Below are 21,572 nucleotides of genomic sequence, written 5' to 3' on the forward strand. Positions count from 1 at the left end.
AATCTCATCTTGAATTGTAAGCCCATAATCCCCATAATCCCCACATGTCAAGGGATCAAGACCATGTGGAGGTATTTGAATCACGGAAGCGGTTTCCCCCACGCTGTTCTTGTGTTAGTGACTGAGTTTTCATCAGATCTGATGGTTTTATAAGGACCTCTTCCCCCTTCACTCGGCACTTTTCCTTCCTGCTGCCTTGTGAAGAAGGTGCCTTGCTTCCTCTTCACACTCCGCCATAATTATGTTTCCTGAGGCCTCCACAGCCATGCTGAACTGTGAGTCAATTAAACCTCTTTCCATTATAAATTACCCAGTCTTGGGAAGTTCTTTATAGCAGTACGAAAATGGACTAATAGCCGTGTTAACTTCAGACAAAGCAGAGGTCAGAACAGTGAAAATTATCAGAGATAAAGAGGGGCACTACATAATGATAAGGAGCTAATTTTCCAAGAAGACATAATTATCCTTAATGAGTTTGCAGTTAACAAAAAAGCATCGAAGTATGTGAGGCCAAAACAAAGCTGCAAGAAGAAATAAATCCATTATTATCCTTAGAAACTTCAACACTCCTCTATCAGTAAATGACGTATCCATCAGGCAGAAAATGAGTAAGGATATAATAGAGCTGAACAGTACCATCAGTCAACTGAATCTAATTAACATTTATACAATACCTCATCCAAAAAGAGGGGAATACACAATCTTCCTATGCTGACAGGGAACATTTGCCAAAATGGACCACATTCTAGGCCATAAGACAGACCTTAGCAAATTTAAAATAACAGAAATCATACAATGTATGTTCTCAAATCACAAACTAGAAATCATTAAGAAAAAGATAACTGGAAAATCCCCAAATACTTGGAGATTGAACAACATGCATCTAAATAACACATAGGTCAAAGAAGACATCTTGAAAGAAATTTTAAAATATTTTGAACTAAATGTGAATTCAACTTATCAATACATGTGAATGCAGCAAAAGGAGTGCTTAAAGGGAAATTAATAGTATTGAATACATACATCAGAAAAGAAGATCTAAAATCAACGATCTGAGCTTTAATCTTAGGAAACTAGACAAACAGCAACATAAAACTAAAGCATTCAAGAGACAAGGAATAGTAAAATCTAGAGCAGAAATTATTGTAATTGAACAGAAAATCAACAGAGAATATCAACAAAACCAAAAGCTGGTTCTCTGAAAAGATCAGTAAAATTTTTAAGCCTTTATCCAGGAAACCAAGAAAAACACAAAAAGACACAAATTATAAATATCAGAAACAAAAGAGGGGTATCACTATAGATACTATGAACATTAAAAGGATAATTAAGGAATTATATGAACAAGTCTATGCCCACAAATTTAGATGAAATGAACAATTTTTTTGAAAAACACACACTGCCAAAACTCACATAAGGAGAAACAGATAACTTGAATAGCCTATGTCTACTTAAAAAATTGAATCAATAATTATCTACTCCTGGCAAACAAAGAATAAAGGGGAACTACCTCAATTTGAAAGGATATCTACAAGAAACCTACAGCTAACATCATACTTATGGTGAGAGACTGGATATTTTTTTTCCTATGACTGGGAGCAAGGTCAAGATGTGATCTCTCACAACTCTCATTCAATATCATACTGGAAGTTATAGCTAGGGCCGTAAGAAAGACACAAAGATAGAAAAAAGAGGGAAGGAAGGAAGGAAGGAAGTCAGAAAAAGTATACATGTGGAAAGGAAATAAAACAGTCTTTATTTGTAGAAGACTGGATTTTCTACATAAAAAGTTTCAAAGAATCAACCAAAAGAAAAAAACAACTGTTGGAACTAATAAATGATTATAACGAGGTTGCAGAATACAATGTAAATATACAAAAGTCAACTGCTTTCCTACAGACCAGCAATGAACAATTGAAATGTGAAATTAAAAACAATACCATTGGCCGGGCGTGGTGGCTCACGCTTGTAATCCCAGCACTTTGGGAGGCCGAGGCGGGTGGATCGCGAGGTCAGGAGATCGAGACCACGGTGAAACCCCGTTTCTACTAAAAATACAAAAAAATTAGCCGGGCATTGTGGCGGGCGCCTGTAGTCCCAGCTACTCGGAGAGGCTGAGGCAGGAGAACGGCAGGAACCCGGGAGGCGGAGCTTGCAGTGAGCCGATATTGCGCCACTGCACTCCAGCCTGGGCGACAGAGAGAGACTCCGTCTCAAAAAAAAAAAAAAAAAAAAAAAAAAATACCATTTACATTAGGTTCCCTCCCCCTGCCCCCCAAAAAAACAAGTATAAATCCAAGAAAATATACACAGGGTCTATATGAGGAAAACTACAAAATTCGGTTGAAAGGAATCAAAGATGATCTAAATAAATGGGAAGAGTTTCCATGGTAATGAATAGGAAGACTCTATTGTTAAAACATCAGTTCTTCCCGACTTGATCCATAGATTCAACACAATCCCAACCAGAATCCCAGCAAGATATTTTGTGGACATCTACAAACTGATGTTAAAGTTTATATAGAAACGAAAAAGACCCAGAATAATCAACACAATACTTAAGAATAAAAACAAAGTTGGAGGACTGATACTACTGAACTTCAAGATTTACTATAAAGATATAGTAATTAAGATAGCATGGGGATTGGGACATAAGGGAGATGTTGGTCAAAGGACACAAAATTTGGCATGAGGGCTCATGCATGTAATCCCAGTACTCTGGGAGGCCAACGTGGGCAGATTGCTTGAGGCCAGGAGTTTGAGACCAGCCTGGCCAACATGACAAAACCCTGCCTCTACTAAAAATACAAAAATTAGCCAAGTGTGGTGGCACACACCGGTAGTCCCAGCAGCTTGGGAAGCTGGGGCATGAGAATCACTTGAACCCAGGAGGTGGAGGTTGTAGTGAACCAAAATCGCACCACTGCACTCCAGCCTGGAGGACAGAGTGAGACTGTCTAAAAAAAAAATTTAAAAAAAACTAAAAAAACAAAAAAATTTCAGGGCTCAAGAGATCTATTACACATCATGGCAACTACAGTTAACAATAATATTATATACTGGAATATTGCTAAGACAGTAGATTTTAAGTCTTTTAATGACAAAAAATGGTAATTACGTGAGATAATAGATATGTCAAATAGCTTGATTTAGCCATTCCACATGTGTACACATATCAAAACATCATTTTATACACTATAAAGATATACAATTTTTACCTGTCAACTAAAAAAAAAAAAAAAGGCATGGTAATGGCCAAAAAAAATATATATATATATATAGTCACAGAGATCAACAGAACAGAACAGAATAGAACAGAACAGGGAGCCCCCAAACAGACTCACACAACTAGAGTATAAACTGATGATCTTTGACAAAGGAGCAAAGGTAATTTAATTGAGAAAAGAAAGTATTTTCAGCAAATGGTGCTGAACGACTGGACATCCACATGTAAAAGCATGAATCTAGACAAAGACCTTACAGTTTTCATAAAATTAATTCATAATGGATCATAGTCATAAGCATAAAATGCAAAACTATAAAGTAGACAGTAAATTACACTGGAGAAAATCTAAATGACCTTTGGTTAGGTAATGAGCTTTTAGATACAGCACCAAATACTATACAGGAAAGAAAAATTGTTAAGTTGGACTGCATTAAAATTAAAAACTCTGCTCTGTGAAAGACACTGTTATAAGAATAAGAAGAAGCCACAAACTGGTAAAAAGTATTTTTTTTTAATCTGACAAAGAACTGGTATCCAAAACCAACAACAACAACAACAACAACAACAACAAAAACCCTCAAAACTCAACAATAAGAAAAAAAAAGCCAACTTAAAAAAGACAAAAAACCCAAACAGACACCTCACCAAAAAAGATACACAGATGGCAAATAAGCACTTGAAAAAATGCTCAACATATGTCATTGGGGAACTTCAAATTAAAACAATAATGATACATCACTACCTGCCTCTTACAATGGCTAAAATTGACAAACTGACAATATCAAATGCTGACAAGGATGTAGAGCAACAGGAACTCTCACGAATTGCTGGTGGGAATGCAAAACGGTACAGTCATTTTGGATGACAGTTTGATCATTTCTTACAAAGCTAAACACAATTTTCCCATAATATCCAGCAATCATGCTCCTATGTATTTTTCCAACTGAGTTGAAAACATCTCCACATAAAACCCCAAACATGAATATTTATGGCAGTGTCATTCATAATCACCAAAAGCTATAAGCAAGATATCTTTCAATAGGTGAATGAAAATGAATAAACAAACTGTGTTACATCTATATAATGGAATATTACTCAGTGATGAAAAGAAATGAGCTATTAGGTAAAAACAACAGCAACGCCACCACCACCACCAAGGAAGAATATTATGAAAGACTGGCTAAGGGAAAGAAGCCAGTCTGAAAAGTCCACATAGTATATGATTTCAAGCAAACAACACTCTGGAATTGACAAAAATATAGAGGCAGTAAAGAGGTAAAGAGATCAGTGGTTGCCAGCAGTTAGTGGTTAGGGATAAACAGGTAAAGCACAGGGGATTTTTAGGGTAGTGAAACTATTCTATATGATACTACAATGGTGTGTATATAACATCATACATTTAATAAAAACCATAGAACTATACAACAGAGTGAACTTTAATGTAAATTTTGGTCTTTGGTTAATAATAATGTATTAACATTAATTCATTAGTTTTAACAAATATACTAATGCAATACATTAATAACTGAGGCCAGGTGTGGTGGCTCACACCTGTAATCCCAGCACTTTGGGAGGCCAAGGCACACAGATCACTTGAGACCAGGAGTTTGACACCAGTCTGGCCAACATAGTGAAACCTCGTCTCTATTTAAAATACAAAAATTAGCTGGGTGTGGTAGTGCATGCCTGTAAACCCAGCTATTCGGGAGGCTGAGGCACATAATCGCTTGAACGCTGGGAGGCAGAGGCTGCAGTGAGTTGAGATCGTGCCACTGCACTCCAGCCTGGGCCACAGAGTGAGACACTGTCATAAACAAATAAATAAATAAATAAATAAATAAAGCATTAAATGGGAAAACTGTAGGTTGGGGGAGAGGGCTATATGAAAAAACTGCTGCTTGCTCAATTTTTCTGTAAATCTGAAACTGTTCAAATTAAGTCTATTCATTGTGTGCATGGGAAATAAAGCTGTTTACAGCTATTTATACTCTTAACTGATAATACAGAGTGGCCAAGAAATAGAGAATATGAGAGAGAGATAGGCATGTCTTAGAATTTACCATTTAGTTATTGTTTCGTTTTGCTGTCCCCTACTCCCACTCTCAACATTCCAGAAGAAAAGAAAGAAGGGATAGTCATTATTCAGCCTGTGCAGGGCTAGCTCTTCAGACACAAACATAGATAGTATCAGAAGATGCACAAAAATCAGACTGCACTACAAATTAAATGAGAATAAGGTCTAGATTAATGGCTATAAATCACCAACTCCTAAAACAGAAGTACAAACTAATAATCTTCAGAGGCCTGGCAGGAATAAAATTATACAATATATGGGTTAATACAACTGACTGAGGGAGATACAGTCTATGCCAAACTAAAGAAAGCTTGCCTGGCCTACAGGCCTAAAGGTTGAAATGTTCATTAAAAAAAACACAGTAGTCACATAAAATGTCTGCTGGCTGACTGGAATTCCATCACCTACAATTTACCTGCTTTCAAAAATTGTGTTCAACATTGAGAAAACAGAAAACCACTTATCTTGAGCTTAATATGGGCTTCTTTTTCCTTAACTGTAGAACACTTACTGAAATATCAAATCAGTGGTTAGGATATGTATCCTAGGCAGGCCTAAACCATTAACATTTGGTTTAAGCAACTTTGTATAATTTACCTCCTAAATCATAAAGAAGATACCTAAACATTTATATTAAAACAATACAACTCAAAGAAATTCTCATCTCAAGCAAATAATCCTGATGTTAAAATTATTTCCATCTTACATTCATAAAATCATCAAATTTTGTGTTTTCACATAACTTCTAGAAAGATACAAACAGGGCTATATAAATTGAGAAGTTATGAAGCCAAAGTAGACACACATCAGGCAGCTCATAAAAATTGCTCTAAATTCCCTCTAAAATGTATTTCATTTATCCTATACTTCATCTATAAGAAACATTTACATAATGCTTTTATTTAATCATGAATGGCACCCAAAATGTGATAATCTCAACCTTTACAGTTTAAGTATGAAGAAATGAAATTGTGAATAACTTTGCATATAATTCAGATATAGAGTGAAGATGCCAGTAAACTAAAAAAACTACACTGATTACTGTATCACTAGAGTTTCAGTGTCCCAAAATGAAAAAGTTTTAGAGATTGATTTCAAAACAATGTAAATATGCTTAACACTACTGAACTGTACACTTAAAAAATGATTTATAAAGCTAAATCTAATGTTATCGATATTTTTACCACAATAAAAATATTAAATTGTTATTCGTTAGCATGCTTCATATAATAAAGAAATGCCAAAAATTAATGTTAAAATAAAATTAATATATGGCAGAAATATCATCTCAAATATAGTTTTTGCCTGTATAAATTATTTCTAATACCAAAAAATAATATAAGTTGAAATTAAATTCTCTGTGTTTTTCTCTACATTTCCCCTAACCACTGAGTTTACTGTACAGAACAGTAAGATATATTTAACTAGCTTTTCATAACTTTTATCCTAAACATTATGATGCATAAACCAAATGAATGAGTAGACATTATTCTCTTTCTCAATAATTGAGTCAAGTAAATGATTATTATACATAGTCATAAAGTAAACTTCAATTTAAATCTACCACTCTTTAGCTCAGTTTTAAAAATGTTTTATATATTTTAAAAGTTTTAAAATTTTATATATATATATGGCATGCCTACAATTTCATCACAGCAACCCTGCAGTTTCACAAACTACAACAGCCTTTCACTCCAAGATGTGATGGTCCATTTAAACAAATAACAATCTAGAAGATCCCTGCCCCAGTAAGAGACCACAGAGTTGTCAATAAAAAAATATGCAGTTTTTCTAAAAGTAAAGTACATAGACTACTGGTAATAATAAAATTTACACAGTGGTACACAGTGTACATAATGTGGTATACAAATAGACATGTATTATTATTATTATTTTTGCGACGGGGTCTATGTTGCCCAGGCTAGTCTCGAACTCCTGAGCTCAAGCAATCTAACCACCTCGGCCTCCCAAAGTACTGGGATTACAGGCACATGCCAACACACCCGGCCCAGATACAAATTTTTAATTTTAGTTACTATAAATTTATTTTTATAGCTAGTTTTATTATGGTAAAGCATAATGTTTCCCTATCTAGGTAATGAAGTTTTATGTTGAAATAAATTTATTTAGGTATAAAAGATGGTCAAATTTAAAGAGAAACACTAAATTTAAAAAGTATACATGATATATAAATTTGGCAAAATTGTTAAGATATGATGTAAGTGACTTAAGTTGGGGAAGCACTGCTGTAGGTTATGTTTACCACAGGCCAGGCACAGTGGCTCATGCCTGTAATCCCAGCACTTTGGGAGGCCGAGATGGGCGGATCATTTGCGGTCAGGAGTTTGAGACCAGCCTGGCCAACATGGTGAAACTCTATCTCTATTAAAAATTAAAAAAAAAATTAGCCAGGCATGGCGGCATGCGTCTGTAATCCCAGCTACTGAGGAGGCTGAGGCAGGAGAATTGCTTGAACCCAGGAGGCAGAGGTTGCAGTGAGGCAAGATTACACCACTGCACTCCAGCCTGGGCGACAGAGCAAGACTCCACCTCAAAAAAAAAAAAAAAAAAAAAAGAAAAGAATGGTGCCACTAATGTCAGACATTCTGCTAAGTACCTTACACACACAATCTCATTTGATCCTTATAACAATCTATTAGATTATTACTAAATTGAATTTACCTATTTTATACTAGAAAACTAGGGGTCAAAAACGCTAATGCACTTGCCCAAGATCACCAGAGGTAGTAAATGACAGAGCCAGGGTTAAAATCCACGTCTATCTGACAGATTCTAGAGTGTTAGTTTTCACTCCCTATGCTACACTATCTCTCTAGCCTAAAGGAAGAAAGATTGAGAAAATGAAGTAGACCTAAATCGAACCTCTTGTCAAGGGAGACATATCAGTCACTTAGTATACTAATTCCCAACATAAGATCATTTGTAATATGTATGTCACATAGTTAGAAGACAGCTACAGCAGTTGTTGGGGCTTCAGGTACAAGCTTTGTTGAGCCAGAAAACCCTAGTGGAAGGACTATTCACTGTGCCATATCTAGAGGAAGGATCAAGCAACAAAGCCATTTAGAATATCAAGTGCATGTTCCTTCTATCCATATATCCTTGTATCTCACGTATTCAAGAATATCTGATTACTACCACTGGTTAAACAACACTTAACAGTCCCTACATCTAGGATCCCAAGAGAGAACAAAGCATACTTTTGCTAGAACAAGGGTCTTTCCTGGTCATATTTGCTTGTCAAATGGCCCAGTACTGAAAAACATACCACTGACGGCTCTCAATGTGCTTGACTCTCAAGCACATTTGAGATGTAATAACATAGGAGCCAATGGTCTATTGAATTACACCATCATATGACTATAGGACAAAGAAATTAAATTTTATTAGAACAAGTTAAAGAAAAAATAAATCTTCCTGTGTACACTATGAATTACTGCATTATGGAAAGCTGGGGAATATGTACCTGAATTCATTTAGGGCATCAACTATTCGATTATATGCCAAACTTCTCTGACTGGCATCAGCTGATCTCCGGCTCATTTTCATAGCCTTGAAAACAATCATTAAGATAGTTAATTCTTATGTTAATCATGAGCAAAACATGGAAAAAAGCCTTTTTTAGAAAGAGTCACATATTTACACAATGCTCTACCAAAATTCTTATCGAGAAAGAAATAAAGAAGGTAAATGCATTTATTGTGGCTTTTTCTTCTACACATTTGGTAATTAATGAATGGTTGAACAAAGTTCAAAATTTTTGACTGTTTTCAATCTCTTATTTTTAAAACTGCAGACTGTCAACACATAAAAAAACTGATGTTGACAGTTTCTGGGTTACAAAAAACTTATTTTTCCCAGACAGAACAAGACATAATGATAACTCAATAACAACAACTCATGGTTTTAAGCTTATATTTCACAGATAACACTTCTGTTAATTCTTTTTTTTTTTTTTTTTTTTTTTTTTGACAGAGTCTCACCCTGTCACCCAGGCTGGAGTGCAATGGTGCGATCTTGGCTCACTGCAACCTCTGCCACATGGGTTCAAGCGATTTTCCTGCCTCAGCCTCCCAAGTAGCTGGGATTACAGGTGCCTGCCACCACGCCTGGCTAATTTTTATATTTTTAGTAGAGATGGGGTTTCACCATGTTGGCCAGGCTGGCCTTGAAATCCTGACCTCGTGATCCACCCACCTCAGCCTCCCAAAGTGCTGGGGTTATAGGCATGAGCCACTGCACCCAGCCCTGTTAACTCTTTTTTAAAAATTTGCCCAGCCTGGCCAACATGGCAAAATCCTGTCTATACTAAAAACATAAAAATTAGCCTGGTGTGGTGACATACGCCTGTAATCCCAGCTATGAAAGAGGCTGACACATGAGAATCGCTTGAATCCAGGAGTCTGAAGTTGCAGTGAGCTGAGATCATGCCACTGCTGCACTTCAGCCTGGGTGATGGAGTAAGACTGTCTCCAAAAAAAAAAAAAAAAAAACAAAAACGGAATATAAAGATTCTACAGTAAGATAGCTAAAGGTGTTAGTAATGTTTGCTTTATTTATTATTTATTTATTTATTTATTGGTTTAGACAGAGTCCTGCTCTGTTGCTAGCTGGAGTGCAGTGCCGCAATCTTGGCTCACTGCAACCTCTGCGTCCCAGGTTCCAGCGATTCTCCTGCCTCAGCCTCCCGAGTAGCTGGGACTACAGGCACATGCCACCATGCCCCATTAATTTTTGTATTTTTAGTAGAGATAGGGTTTCACCATGTTGGCCAAGATGGTCTCGATCTCTTGACCTTGTGATCCGCCCGCCTCGGCCTCCCAAAGTGCTGGGGTTATAGGCATGAGCCACCATGCCCAGCCAATATTTGCTTCTTAAAATATATTTGGCCAAGGTTGAAAAGCCTTAATCTAGATAGGCAAAAAGGGGATCAGGATTAGGATATGGAGGTCAAAAAGTACTTTAATCTTTTACACTTTTTCAAAGAGAATTGAATTCTGTATTCTTTATGTAATTACAAAGTGATTAAATATTGTTTAAAAAAATAATTAAGATGTCAGCCTACTTTAGGCCAGAAATCATGTTCCTGTACACCCAAAAGCTTCAGAGGGTGAAAGTGAAACACACTTTATGTTTTCTCAAACTGTTAAGAGACTGGCAATTTATAAAGAAGTGAATATTATTTTGTTAGAATTTAGTAGTGTTCTTCCTTAATCAGCAATGCTATTTTTAAATTAAACCACAAATCTCAAAAGGTAGAAGACTTCAAAATAATTGCCAAGGTGTTCAGAAACAAAATCCATAGCTTCTATTTAAAAAAAAATAGTTTGAAAACTGGCCCAGAAGATAACTTATTTGGATGGTACACTATTCACTATCATATTCTATTCTTAATAATATTCTATCATTGAGTAACTACTATAGAACTTTGAAAATTAAGTTCCATTCACTTATGTAAAAGCATTCATTTAATTTCATCTTTCAGTTTTAATAAAAAATGGGATACTGCAACTGAAAAAATATCCAAACAACTGTAAGTATTAACAATGTACATTTTAGGTCGGGGTCCCCAAACCCTGGGCCGTGGACCAGTACCCATCAGTGGCCTGTCAGGAATTGGGTAGAGCAAGCGAGTGAGCAAGCATTACTGCCTGAGTGCTGCCTCCTGTCAGATCAGTGGCAACATTAGATTCTCATAGAAGCACGTATCCTATTGTGAACTGTGCGTGCAAGGGATCTAGGTTGCACACCTTTATGAGAATCTAATGCCTCTGAAACCATGGCAACTCCCCACCTCCCCAGCCCCGTCCGTGAAAAAATTATCTTCCACAAAACTGGTCCCTGGTTGCCAAAAACGTTGGGGACTGCTGCTTTAGGGTACAGAATTATCAAAGCGTTAAAACATGAAAACACTTGAAAAGTAATCTTTAATGAGTTCTATAATGCCTATTTCAACTTTTATACAAAGCTTGAAATACTTCTCCAAATAACTCAAAATGTCAGTTCACCCACAACTTATTACTGTGTGTGATGACTTTGGCTAGACTACAAAATGTGGGTGCAGCCAATTGAAGAAATGTAATCAGTGTCTAACTTAAGAAAAGGTAAATGAAAATGGCCTTTACTCATTTGTTCAATAAAAAAGTATTGCTAATGAACTATTTATTTTTTGACATATTCAATATGAATAACTAACATCTATGTCTTCTCTAGAGGCAGATGATCCTTAGTCACTAATGAGTTATTGAGATACATCCTTTCCTTTCTAAACCATTCTAACGGGTGTACCCACCTCTCGTCTCTTATTCCAGTCTCTTCAAAACACACTACCAAGTGCTCATTTCAGCAGCCATATAAAAAACACACTGCCAAGTTAATCTCCCCAAAGCACAATTTGCAAACAGCCTTAAAGACAAAGTCAGAACTCCTTGGCAAGCACTCTACATTTTTTGTCATCAGGTCCTCATTAACTTCACCAGTTGTACCTCTCACTATTCCTCTTCATATCCTTTCCCCTCCACAGACTGTTGCAAAAAACTTTGGTGACAGCCACTGATTTTATCAGCTCAACTTCTGGGAATCTCCTCTAAAAAATAATCTGGAAAATTCACCAAGATGTTAACGATAGGGTAGCAACAATTGTGAAAAAGTAGAAATGGCCTAACAGGGAAACTGTTACTTAAATTGAGGAGACCTATTAAAATATATGTAAGAACCATTTACAATAACTTGAGAAATGTATATGTGACAATGATGTTTTTTATTTTACTATTTGAGATAGGGACTCACTCTGTTGCTACAGTGCAGAGGCACAATCACAACTCACTACAGCCTCGACCTTCTGAGCTCAAGTGCTCCTCCCACCTCGGCCTCCCTAGTAGCTGAGACTACAGGTGTGCTCCCCCATGCCTGGCTAATTTTTAAATTTTTTTTTGTAGAGACAGGCTCTTGCCATGTTGCTCAATCTGAGTTTTTTAAAATGGGCATAGAATTTGAAAAATGTAGACACAGCACAATCCCTACCAAGTAAAAGCACAATATGCATAGAAAAAGCCTAAATAAGATTTTTCAGCAATGAGTTACTGGGTTCCCTTTGGGTGGCAAGAATGTCGATTTTCTAGCTATTCTGCTATATCCAATTTTCAGAGCTTTACATTTCAGAACATCCCGTACATCCTTCAAAATGCAGTCCAAATGAAACTTCTTCCCAATAGGAAGTCATTTCACTTTCCCCCAAATTTCTAAAAAAACTTTGTCCTTCCTTTTTAGCTTAGATTCTAATATTTCACAATTTATTTTACATATTTGTATCGTATATACTATCTCAGTAGCAACTGACAAAAGTGACCACTCCCTCCTTGAAATACTTTCTGTACTTGGCTTCCTCCAAGAGAATACAGTCTTGTTTTTTCTCCTAATTGAATAGCCAATCCTTTTCCTTCTCCTCTGCTGGTTCCTTCTCATCTCGTCAAACTCTTAATGTTAAAATGCACCACAACTCAGGCTTCCCATTCCCTGTCCTCTCTTGCCAATCTCAATCAGTTTCATGGCTTTAAATACCATCTATACACTGATGACCTCTCTGGTAAACTCTAGACTCATAAAAGCACTTGGATATCCAGATGCAAATATAAAAATCCCATCTTCCTTCATCAAATCTGTTTCGCTTGCAGTCTTTCTCACTTCAATGCTGGCAACTTCATCCTTTTAACTGCTTGGCTACAAAAATCTTAGAGTCAACCTTAATGGTTTTTTCTCCCATATGCCAATTCAGTCTACCGTACTGGCTCTGTTTTCAAAATATATCCAGAATCCAACTATTTCTTACCAATTCAATCACTAAAGTGGTTTGAGTATTCATCGTCTGTCACCTGGATTACTGCAACAGTATGCTAATTGGTCTCACAACACCTACTTTTGCTCCTAGAAATCTATTATCCACCAGCAGTAAGAGTGATCCTCATAAATAATGTCATTCTTCCTCCACTCAAAACCCTCCAATGGTTTCCCATCTTTCATACTTTTGTAAGAATAAATGCTGATGTTCTTACAATGGTATCTTATAAGGCCCTACATGATCTAGTCTCACTTCAACCCAGGCACCTTGGCCTCGTAATGCTGCTTAAGTATCAGGCTTACTCCTGCAATGAGGCCTTTGCCCCTGCCTGGAATATCTTGTTCCAGATGGTTGTAGCTCACTTGCTCCATATTTCTGGACCACATTCACAAGTCCTTTAATAAGGGGCATTCCTGACTAGCCTATAAAAATTAGTAATCCTTCCTTCCAGGATTCTTTATATACCTTTCTCCATTTTATTTTTCTTTACAGGACTTACTACATACATCTATATTCATATGTTTATCTGTCCCATGAGGTCAGAAGTGTTGCTTTTATCACTTCTCTTTAGTTGGTAGAACGGTGTCTACCACATTTTAGGCCCTCAAATATTTATTTACAGAACAAACGGATGAATGATCTTACATCTTTTATTAGATAGTAAGCACCTTAAAAAGGGTTCAATCTATTTGCATCCACCAGAGCACTTTATAGGACACATGCACAATGTCTGTTAATTTTTCTGCCAAATGAATAAATATAATGCTTAATCAGGAGAATAAGATTTTAAAAGGAAAAGATATAAATAAATAACTATGCTTACCTGTTCTATTGCACTCTTTAATTTGTTCATGTGGCTTTCAAAGAGAGGAAAATGTGAAAAAAAGAATTCATTAAATTTGTTATTTTCATCTTCATCTTTGGATAATGAAAAGATTACCCCAATTGCAATCTTCTTTTTCCGCACAATTCCTGGGTTAGGGCCACAGCTTTCATCTGAGAGATTAAAGCTTTCTTCTATAGACCTTGAAAATAAATGTTTTTTTTTTTTAATTTACAAAAATAAAAATAATTAAATTCACAATTTAATCTTCTTGCTAATTAAATGTAGGCAAGCTAAGTCTTTTGTTGTTTTATCAAACCAACCTGTAATTTCATACCAATTGTATATCTCTTTAAGAAATCTACTGGCTGTTCTTTCAGGTTCATGTTTTTGTAAGAAATTTTACTACAGAGTCAGACTGGGAACATTTTTTTGTCCAATTAGAAGTTACTAAAGAAGCAGATAATCCCAATTCATAACCAAAAAGTGGCTAAATTTTAAGATTTACAGATGAGTCTGGTACAATCTTTTCCCTGTTCTAGGACCTTCTGGTCTCTGTTTTTGATTTCAGGAGTAAAGTCAAAGATGAAGGAATAAAGGAAATAAAAAAGAGGAGAAAACAAGAACTTCTGGTATCTACAGCTGTACTTAATGTAGATTAAAAAATAATCTTTCAAGAATGAATTACCTTGCCAAAATAAAAATCTGAAAAACTGAAATATCAAAACATGTAGTATATAAATCAAAGACCTAAACATAAAACTCTTAGAAGAAAACAAAGGGTAAAGGCGTCATGCATCAAGACACTGATTTGGCAATGGTTTCTTGGATATAACACAAAAAGCACAGTCAACAAAGGAAAAAAAAATAAACTGGACTGCATACAAATTTAACCTTCTGTGCGTCAAAGGACACTATCAATGGAGTAAAAAGGCATCCCACAGAATGTAAAAAAAAATTACAAATCATATATCTGATAAGGGATTAATATCGAAAATATATACAGAATTTCCACACCTCACCAACAAAGCAAAAAAATGCAATTATAATATGGGCAAAGGACTTAAATAGACATTTCTCCAAAAAAGATATACAAATAGCCAATAAGCACATGAAAAGATGCTCAAGTCAGATGTGGTGCCTCATGCCTGTAATCCTAGCACTTTGGGAGGCTGAGGCAAGTGGATCACTCGAGCCCACAAGTTCTACTAACCTGGGCAACATGGCGAAACCCCATCTCTACAAAAAAATACAAAAAAAAAAAAAAAAAAAAAATTAGCCAGGCGTGGTGGCAAGCCTGTAGTTCCAGTTATTTGAGAGGCTGAGGTGCAAGGATCACCTGAGCCCAGGGAGGTTGAGGCTGCAGTGAGCCGTGATTGTGCCACTGCACTCCAGCCTGGGCGACTCAAAAGGGAAAGAAAAGAATAGAAAAGATGTTCAACTTCACTAATTATTAGATAAATGCAAATAAAATCCACAATGAGGATTTTCCACTTCAGACCCATTAAGATGGCTATTATCAAAAAAATAGAAAATAAGTGCTGGTGAAGATATGGAGAAATTGGAATCATTGTGCATCGCTGGTGGGAATGTACAATGGTACAGTAACCGTGGAAAACAGTGTGCAGCGTGACAGTTCCTCACAAATTTAAAAACAAAATTACCATATGATCCAGCAATTCCACTACTGGATATATAACCAAAAGTATTGAAAATGGGGACTCGAACAGATATTTGCACACTCATGTTCATAGCAGCATTATTCACAATAGTTAAGAAGTGGAAGCAACCCAAGAGTCCATCAATAGAAAAATGGATAAACAAAATGTGATATGTATGTACAAAGCAATGTTATTCAGTCATAAAAAGGAATGAATTCCTGACATGTGCTACAACATCGATTAAACCTTGAAGACATTATGCTAAATGAAATTAGGCAGACACAAAAGGACAAGCAGTGTACGATTTCATTCATACAAGGTATGAATGAAAATTCATAAAGACAGAAAATAGAATGGTGGTTACAAGAGGAAGGGAAGGGAGAAATGAGGAGTTACATTGAATGGATACAGAGTTTTAGCTGGGAAGAGGGAAAAGTTCTAGAGTTGGATGGTGATGACAGTTGCACAACAATATGAAGGTATTTAAATAAATGTTACTGAACTGTACACCTAAAAATGATTAAAATTGTAAACTGGTTATGTATAACTTACCACAATTTTTAAAATGTAGTAAATTTTAAAAGTTTTCAGTTTCAAACTTAAAATACACAGAATACAAGTCCAGGCTCTAAAAAACCCATATAAAATTGTGTTTAAGGAACTATTCAATCTTGTTCTGTGTTTAAAGTTCCAGCTTACCATCTAGGAAATACCCCATTTTCCAAACTTGTTGTTTGGCTGCGTCGCCAACGTCGCTGGTAGCTGCTGGCACAACTTCGGGTAAGTGAGGAGTTTGGGGAAGGAAATGGAGTGATCAGCAAGCTGCTGAGAGATGCTGTTAAGTCAGAAGAACAACAAGTATAAGTCAATAATGACTAAGCATAATGACAAATTTCTTTTTAACAAAATTACGAATAGGTTAAGTTAAACTTTATTTTGCTTCATGAGCCTCTAAAAATGTCCATTAAAAGAACACATCCTTCTTGGAGCAAGGTCTCAGAGGAGAAAAATCATACATTAACAATGTATCAGCAGAAAACTCTGAGACAACCCCCTTTTGGCATTCCCTTCTAGGGACTCCAGAAGAAAATTATACTTTGTAACAAGGCATTATCCCTTTGGCCACTGGATTGACTGTCCCCTAACTTAGCTGAATCCTTTCAGTTCTTAAATTAAAGGAAGTCTGATGCTATTCAAACTTAATGCAGCAGCTGGATTTTAAGAACAAGCTATTGAAAATAAGTGTTTGAATGGCATTTAAAGAGGTCATTTACAAGTATTCATGCATCACGTGTGCACATGTAGTCAAACCTACCACTTTTAATTAAGAATCATGACTATACCTACTAAGCTCCAAAAAAAGAATGCTCTCTGGAGCATCTAAGCTGACAAACACATTCCAGCAGGCTCCACTCTAACGGCTGCAATCCCATGATCTTGGGGATTATTCCCTTCCCAAAACACTTCTCTGAAATCTATAAGATATGTTTATTGCCTGAGGTGTTAAGAGCTACAACTGCTGATTATTCATTAGGCTAGGGGATTTTCATTAGGCTTTTCCCCACTGGATTTAGAGAGGATAAGACTTGCCATTAAGGGCTTGCTTTTGTTTGGCAATATTCCAGACTTCTACCTTTTATGATCATAAGCACATACTGAGAATGTATATTCAAAACAGGGAACTATTATCATCACTATTAAAAAGGTACAGGCCAGATGATCAATTATTTTGGACACCAGCACTAAAAACTGAGACACCTTCATTACGAAGATCTATTCATTTGAATTCTGACAAATTCAATGATAGAGGATAAAGCTGTATGTGCCATGCAAACATGTAGACCATCAATGAACTCACTCTAAATTACTTTAGAATGCAGATTCTAAATGCAGACCACATTTTATCAATTAGTATTATAAAATCTTGTAGTCCAAGATTGGGTATGTACAACTAAATCTGGGTATGACTTCAGTGAAAAATAAAATGCTGTCCTAAGTTTGGAAAAAATACATTTCACTGCATTCTAATATTAAAAATAACCCTATTAGAAAAAAAAGAAAACACACATTAACTTAAATGGCATATATGAATCCAATAACTTGAAGCAGCCTAACAGATCAGTCTATCCACATGCTTCAACTTATAAAGAATGTAAGTATAAATAAATTAATTTATCATCTCTCAAATCTTAAATAAAATAATGAGAATTAAATTCCTGCCAGGGAAGACTAAATCTCTAGATTACATAGAAGCAAAGGGTATTAAAAGAAATATACTCTAGATTCTTTAAAACAAAAATAAGAAACTCAATTAGAAAAGATGAGATTACTTGAAAAACACAAGCTATTCTTATTACAGTAGTGGTTGGCAACCCTAGCTATCCATTAGAATCAAGTGTTAGGTTTTGCATTTTGTTTTGTTTCACAAATACAGGTGCCTAGAGATGCCTTCTTTAGGTTACATGAGAGTCTTTGAAAGTAGAGTTCAGGCACTTGAATTTTTTATAAAACTTCTCTTTGTTATTCTAATACACACCTAGGGATTGCAATATATGGCAAGTTTAGATTTTTCATTTATACTCAAAACTGAATTATAGAACAATTTCGATAGCAGAGCCATATAATGTAACAACACATGCTATCTATCACACTGAATTAAGTTTCTCATATCTAACAGTAATTCAAGCCTAAAATTACTCCTCCTTTTACTTATGCTGCTCTCTGGACCCCAACAAACACTTTTCCTTTTAGCTAAAATGCCTTTTTTTCTGAGCTTTTGCCTGGATAACTGCTATTTATTTCTCAAAATACAACTCAGTCATCATCCTTCTGTAAAGCACTGTTGGCATCCCTGCTCCTTGCCCAGGCTAAGTGTGGTGCTCTTTCTCTGAAGCTTTTTGCACAGGCCTATCACTAAACGCATCACACAATGAACTATGACAGATGATTTTCCTAATTTTTCTCCCAGTAGACTCCATACATTTGTGTTCCGTAAGGGCAGACTCTGGGCTTTAATTTTTTTAATGTCCACCATGTTTCAATAAATGTTTGCTAGACCTACAAATTTTGGACGAGTCCATATTTGGAAAAAAAAAAAGTATAACACTGATTCAAACTGCCTATGCTTTTCTGGGCAAGAGACAAAGACAATTTAAACTTTAGTTAGCAGCAAGCAAATAAAAGCAAATGTGGTTTTTTTTACTACGGTTTCTAAGCACTTTTCTGACCAATGCTTTTCTTCTTATATTCACTAAGCTTCAACCAGTGTACTTTACTCTGGCTTTAGTTCATCCTGGCTTTATTCTACTCAGCACACTTAAAAGTAAACATGAAAAATGTTAAATTTATAAGACTTTGCTCTGGTTTTTTCACAGTTCTCTTGTAATGCTAATATCAATATGAACAAATTTGATAATAAAGGGAGGGATAAAAAAGAAAATCAATGCCAACAGCAATCTCATAAAAAACTGAATACAAGAACGTGACATTACCAGATCGTGCTATGCCACTGTCTCTGTCCTCATTGAGCTCCCTTCCAGGCATGTCCATTGGGTTGCTGTGAACTATAAATAAAGATGAAACTGTCAGTTATAAAATATATTGCTATTCAGGTGGATGAACAGCTCCTTTTAAATAGCAAACGAAATCATGCTCATCTCATTGCATTCCCTTATTTTTTTCGACAGCATGGCACCAACCCAACACCAAGAGCTATTACTCAGTTGAACAAGCTTTGAGAGCTCTGTGAAGATTTGATACACAGTATAAGAATCTAAAACATAATATCTGAAGAAGCAAGGAGTGACTAAAAGTCATATTTTAGAAGCATATTCAGTGACAGATGTTTACAATATACTATTAAATGAAAAAAAGCAAGCTACTCAACAGTATGAGTGCTTGCTGGGACCAAGTGGTTGGTATATCATAGTTCACTGTACTGTTTCTGCCTGTAACAATGTATGTTTCAAAATTTTCCGTAATAAATTGAGAAATTTATTTTGAGAAATTTGTTTGAATAGTATGATCCCAATTCTGTTTAAAACACAAAAAAGCAGGTATTTCTGGCTGATAAAATGGCTAATATATATTTTTGCCTTTTAAAAATGTTTTCCAAGTTTTCTATAAATATATATTTTTTATATCTAATATTTACAGGGAAAGAAAATATTAATCAAAACAAGAAGAGCTAAACTGATACCAATCTGAGAACAATGAAGAGTAAATGTGTTCACATTCCAACAATTTCCACTAAAAGGTTATAATGTTAGGTAATCTGCTAAAATGTGTGAAAACAAGGAATATGATTAGAATCCTGGATATACACACATGAACACACTCTACAATCATTAACTTGATTATGTAAGCAAATATAGTCATGTATGCCTTTTACAGAGCATTATAGTGGTGCTTGTTCATCTAAATCTTAGCTCCAAGAAAAACTGTTCTTATGGAATAGTGTAGATCAGAAATTTTACAATAATAACAAGATAGGATAATTTTCTGCAATTGGTGAACTATGGTACAAAAGCTACTCAGCCATGGAAACAAGACAGTGTCACACATTAAAAATTCCAAGTGGTATCATAAGAAATAACGTTCATATTAAGTTTTGGTTTCAGATTCTAAAGTTAAAATCATTATGCCACAAGAGAAATGACAAACTGAAATTTCATAAAAATGTCAATTCTAATGATAACTCAGTGTCTGGAAACTTTAAGAACATGTTCAGTAGAAAGGAATTAAGTTCTTATACTTCCTAAAGCAATGTTTTCTTAACCACAACCTCACCAATTGCATTCATCTACTCTCTTGTTTCCACAGCTTAACTACAGAGTCTAGCCGTTGGGGCACACCAACTAGTCTACCCACACAGCACATCGCAAACCTGCAAAGAAAGAGGCGCTCCTGATCAGGCGGAGCGGACCCTGCTCAGAGAATGCCCGCCTGGGGCTGCAGAACTGTGAAAGACCTACATGGCAAAAACGTAAAATACACATGAAAGAGGACTGTTAGAGAAGCCACAATGCGTCAGGGAAAAAAGGTGAGCTAAGGCAGCACAAGAGCAGACCAACAAATATGGATGGAAACTTTTAAACTAAATAAGAATTCAAGCTGTCTTCCCATTTTTGAAACAGGATGGTGTTTCTTTAGCCATGATTTGTATCAAACAACAACTTCATGTATTTTTATTAATAAATCCATATGTAATAAAAACAAGCGTCTGCTATATAAAGTAAAAATTATTTTAAATGTTCAATCCTTTCTAATGTAAAACAGTATTTTTAAAGATTTGAAAAAGTACGATAATGTTATCTATCTAATCTGATATTCCCCAAATAAATTTATTTTTTTTAAGTTGTTTTAAGATTATAGTATGTGCCTACATCTGCAGTGAGGAGAAAACCACCTAAGCACTTGGCACACAGCATACAACAGGGTGCAAAACCAGAAAAGAGATCTTACTGACAAATTAAAAGTTGGTTTTTCTAACCCAGTGATAAGTTACAAAGAAATGGAAGAAACCAAGGTTACTAAACCAGGAGTCAGCCACTGTGGAAGGAGGAACACAAATGAAGCTCATCAGGGACTGGACTCTCAGCTGTTCAAGAGAAGTGGCTGCCACATGCTTCATCAAGAAAAGGTAACTGCCGTCTGAAGACCCAAGAAGGACATTATAGCCTGAAAGCAAGCAGCTGGGTTTCCTGTTAGCTATGCTGCATCAAAATAGTCTAAATAGCCATGAAGGACATTTATCTAGGATGGAATACGGGGCTTTCTGTTTTAAAAAGTGACAATTGCATTTTTCTTCTTTCCTTTTTTGAAACAGAATTTTGCTCTGTCATGTAGGCTGGAATGCAATGGCATAATCGTAGCTCACTGCAAGCTCGAACTCCTGAGCTCCAGTGATCTTCCCTCCTCAACCCTCCCCA

General features: G+C 35.8%; 1 protein-coding gene across 6 annotated transcripts in view; it reads right to left on the bottom strand.

Annotated features, from left to right (window-relative positions):
* The window catches only part of FNIP1 (folliculin interacting protein 1), a 156,425-nt gene that overhangs the window by 49,555 nt on the left and 85,298 nt on the right, over window positions 1-21,572 (bottom strand). For 4 of the 6 annotated variants that reach the window (XM_055299349.1, XM_055299346.1, XM_063612394.1 and 1 more), the window contains 5 exons: window positions 20,528-20,611; window positions 19,134-19,205; window positions 16,342-16,477; window positions 13,982-14,183; window positions 8,788-8,873 (listed from right to left, as the gene is read on the bottom strand). In XM_055299349.1, the coding sequence (XP_055155324.1) occupies window positions 8,788-8,873; window positions 13,982-14,183; window positions 16,342-16,477; window positions 19,134-19,205; window positions 20,528-20,611 (580 nt within the window). The remainder of the gene's footprint in view (window positions 1-8,787; window positions 8,874-13,981; window positions 14,184-16,341; window positions 16,478-19,133; window positions 19,206-20,527; window positions 20,612-21,572) is intronic. The other 2 variants (XM_055299348.2, XM_063612393.1) reach the window with 1 other exon arrangement.

The sequence above is a fragment of the Symphalangus syndactylus genome, chromosome 11, assembly GCF_028878055.3.
Source record: "Symphalangus syndactylus isolate Jambi chromosome 11, NHGRI_mSymSyn1-v2.1_pri, whole genome shotgun sequence".
Taxonomy (NCBI): domain Eukaryota; kingdom Metazoa; phylum Chordata; class Mammalia; order Primates; family Hylobatidae; genus Symphalangus; species Symphalangus syndactylus.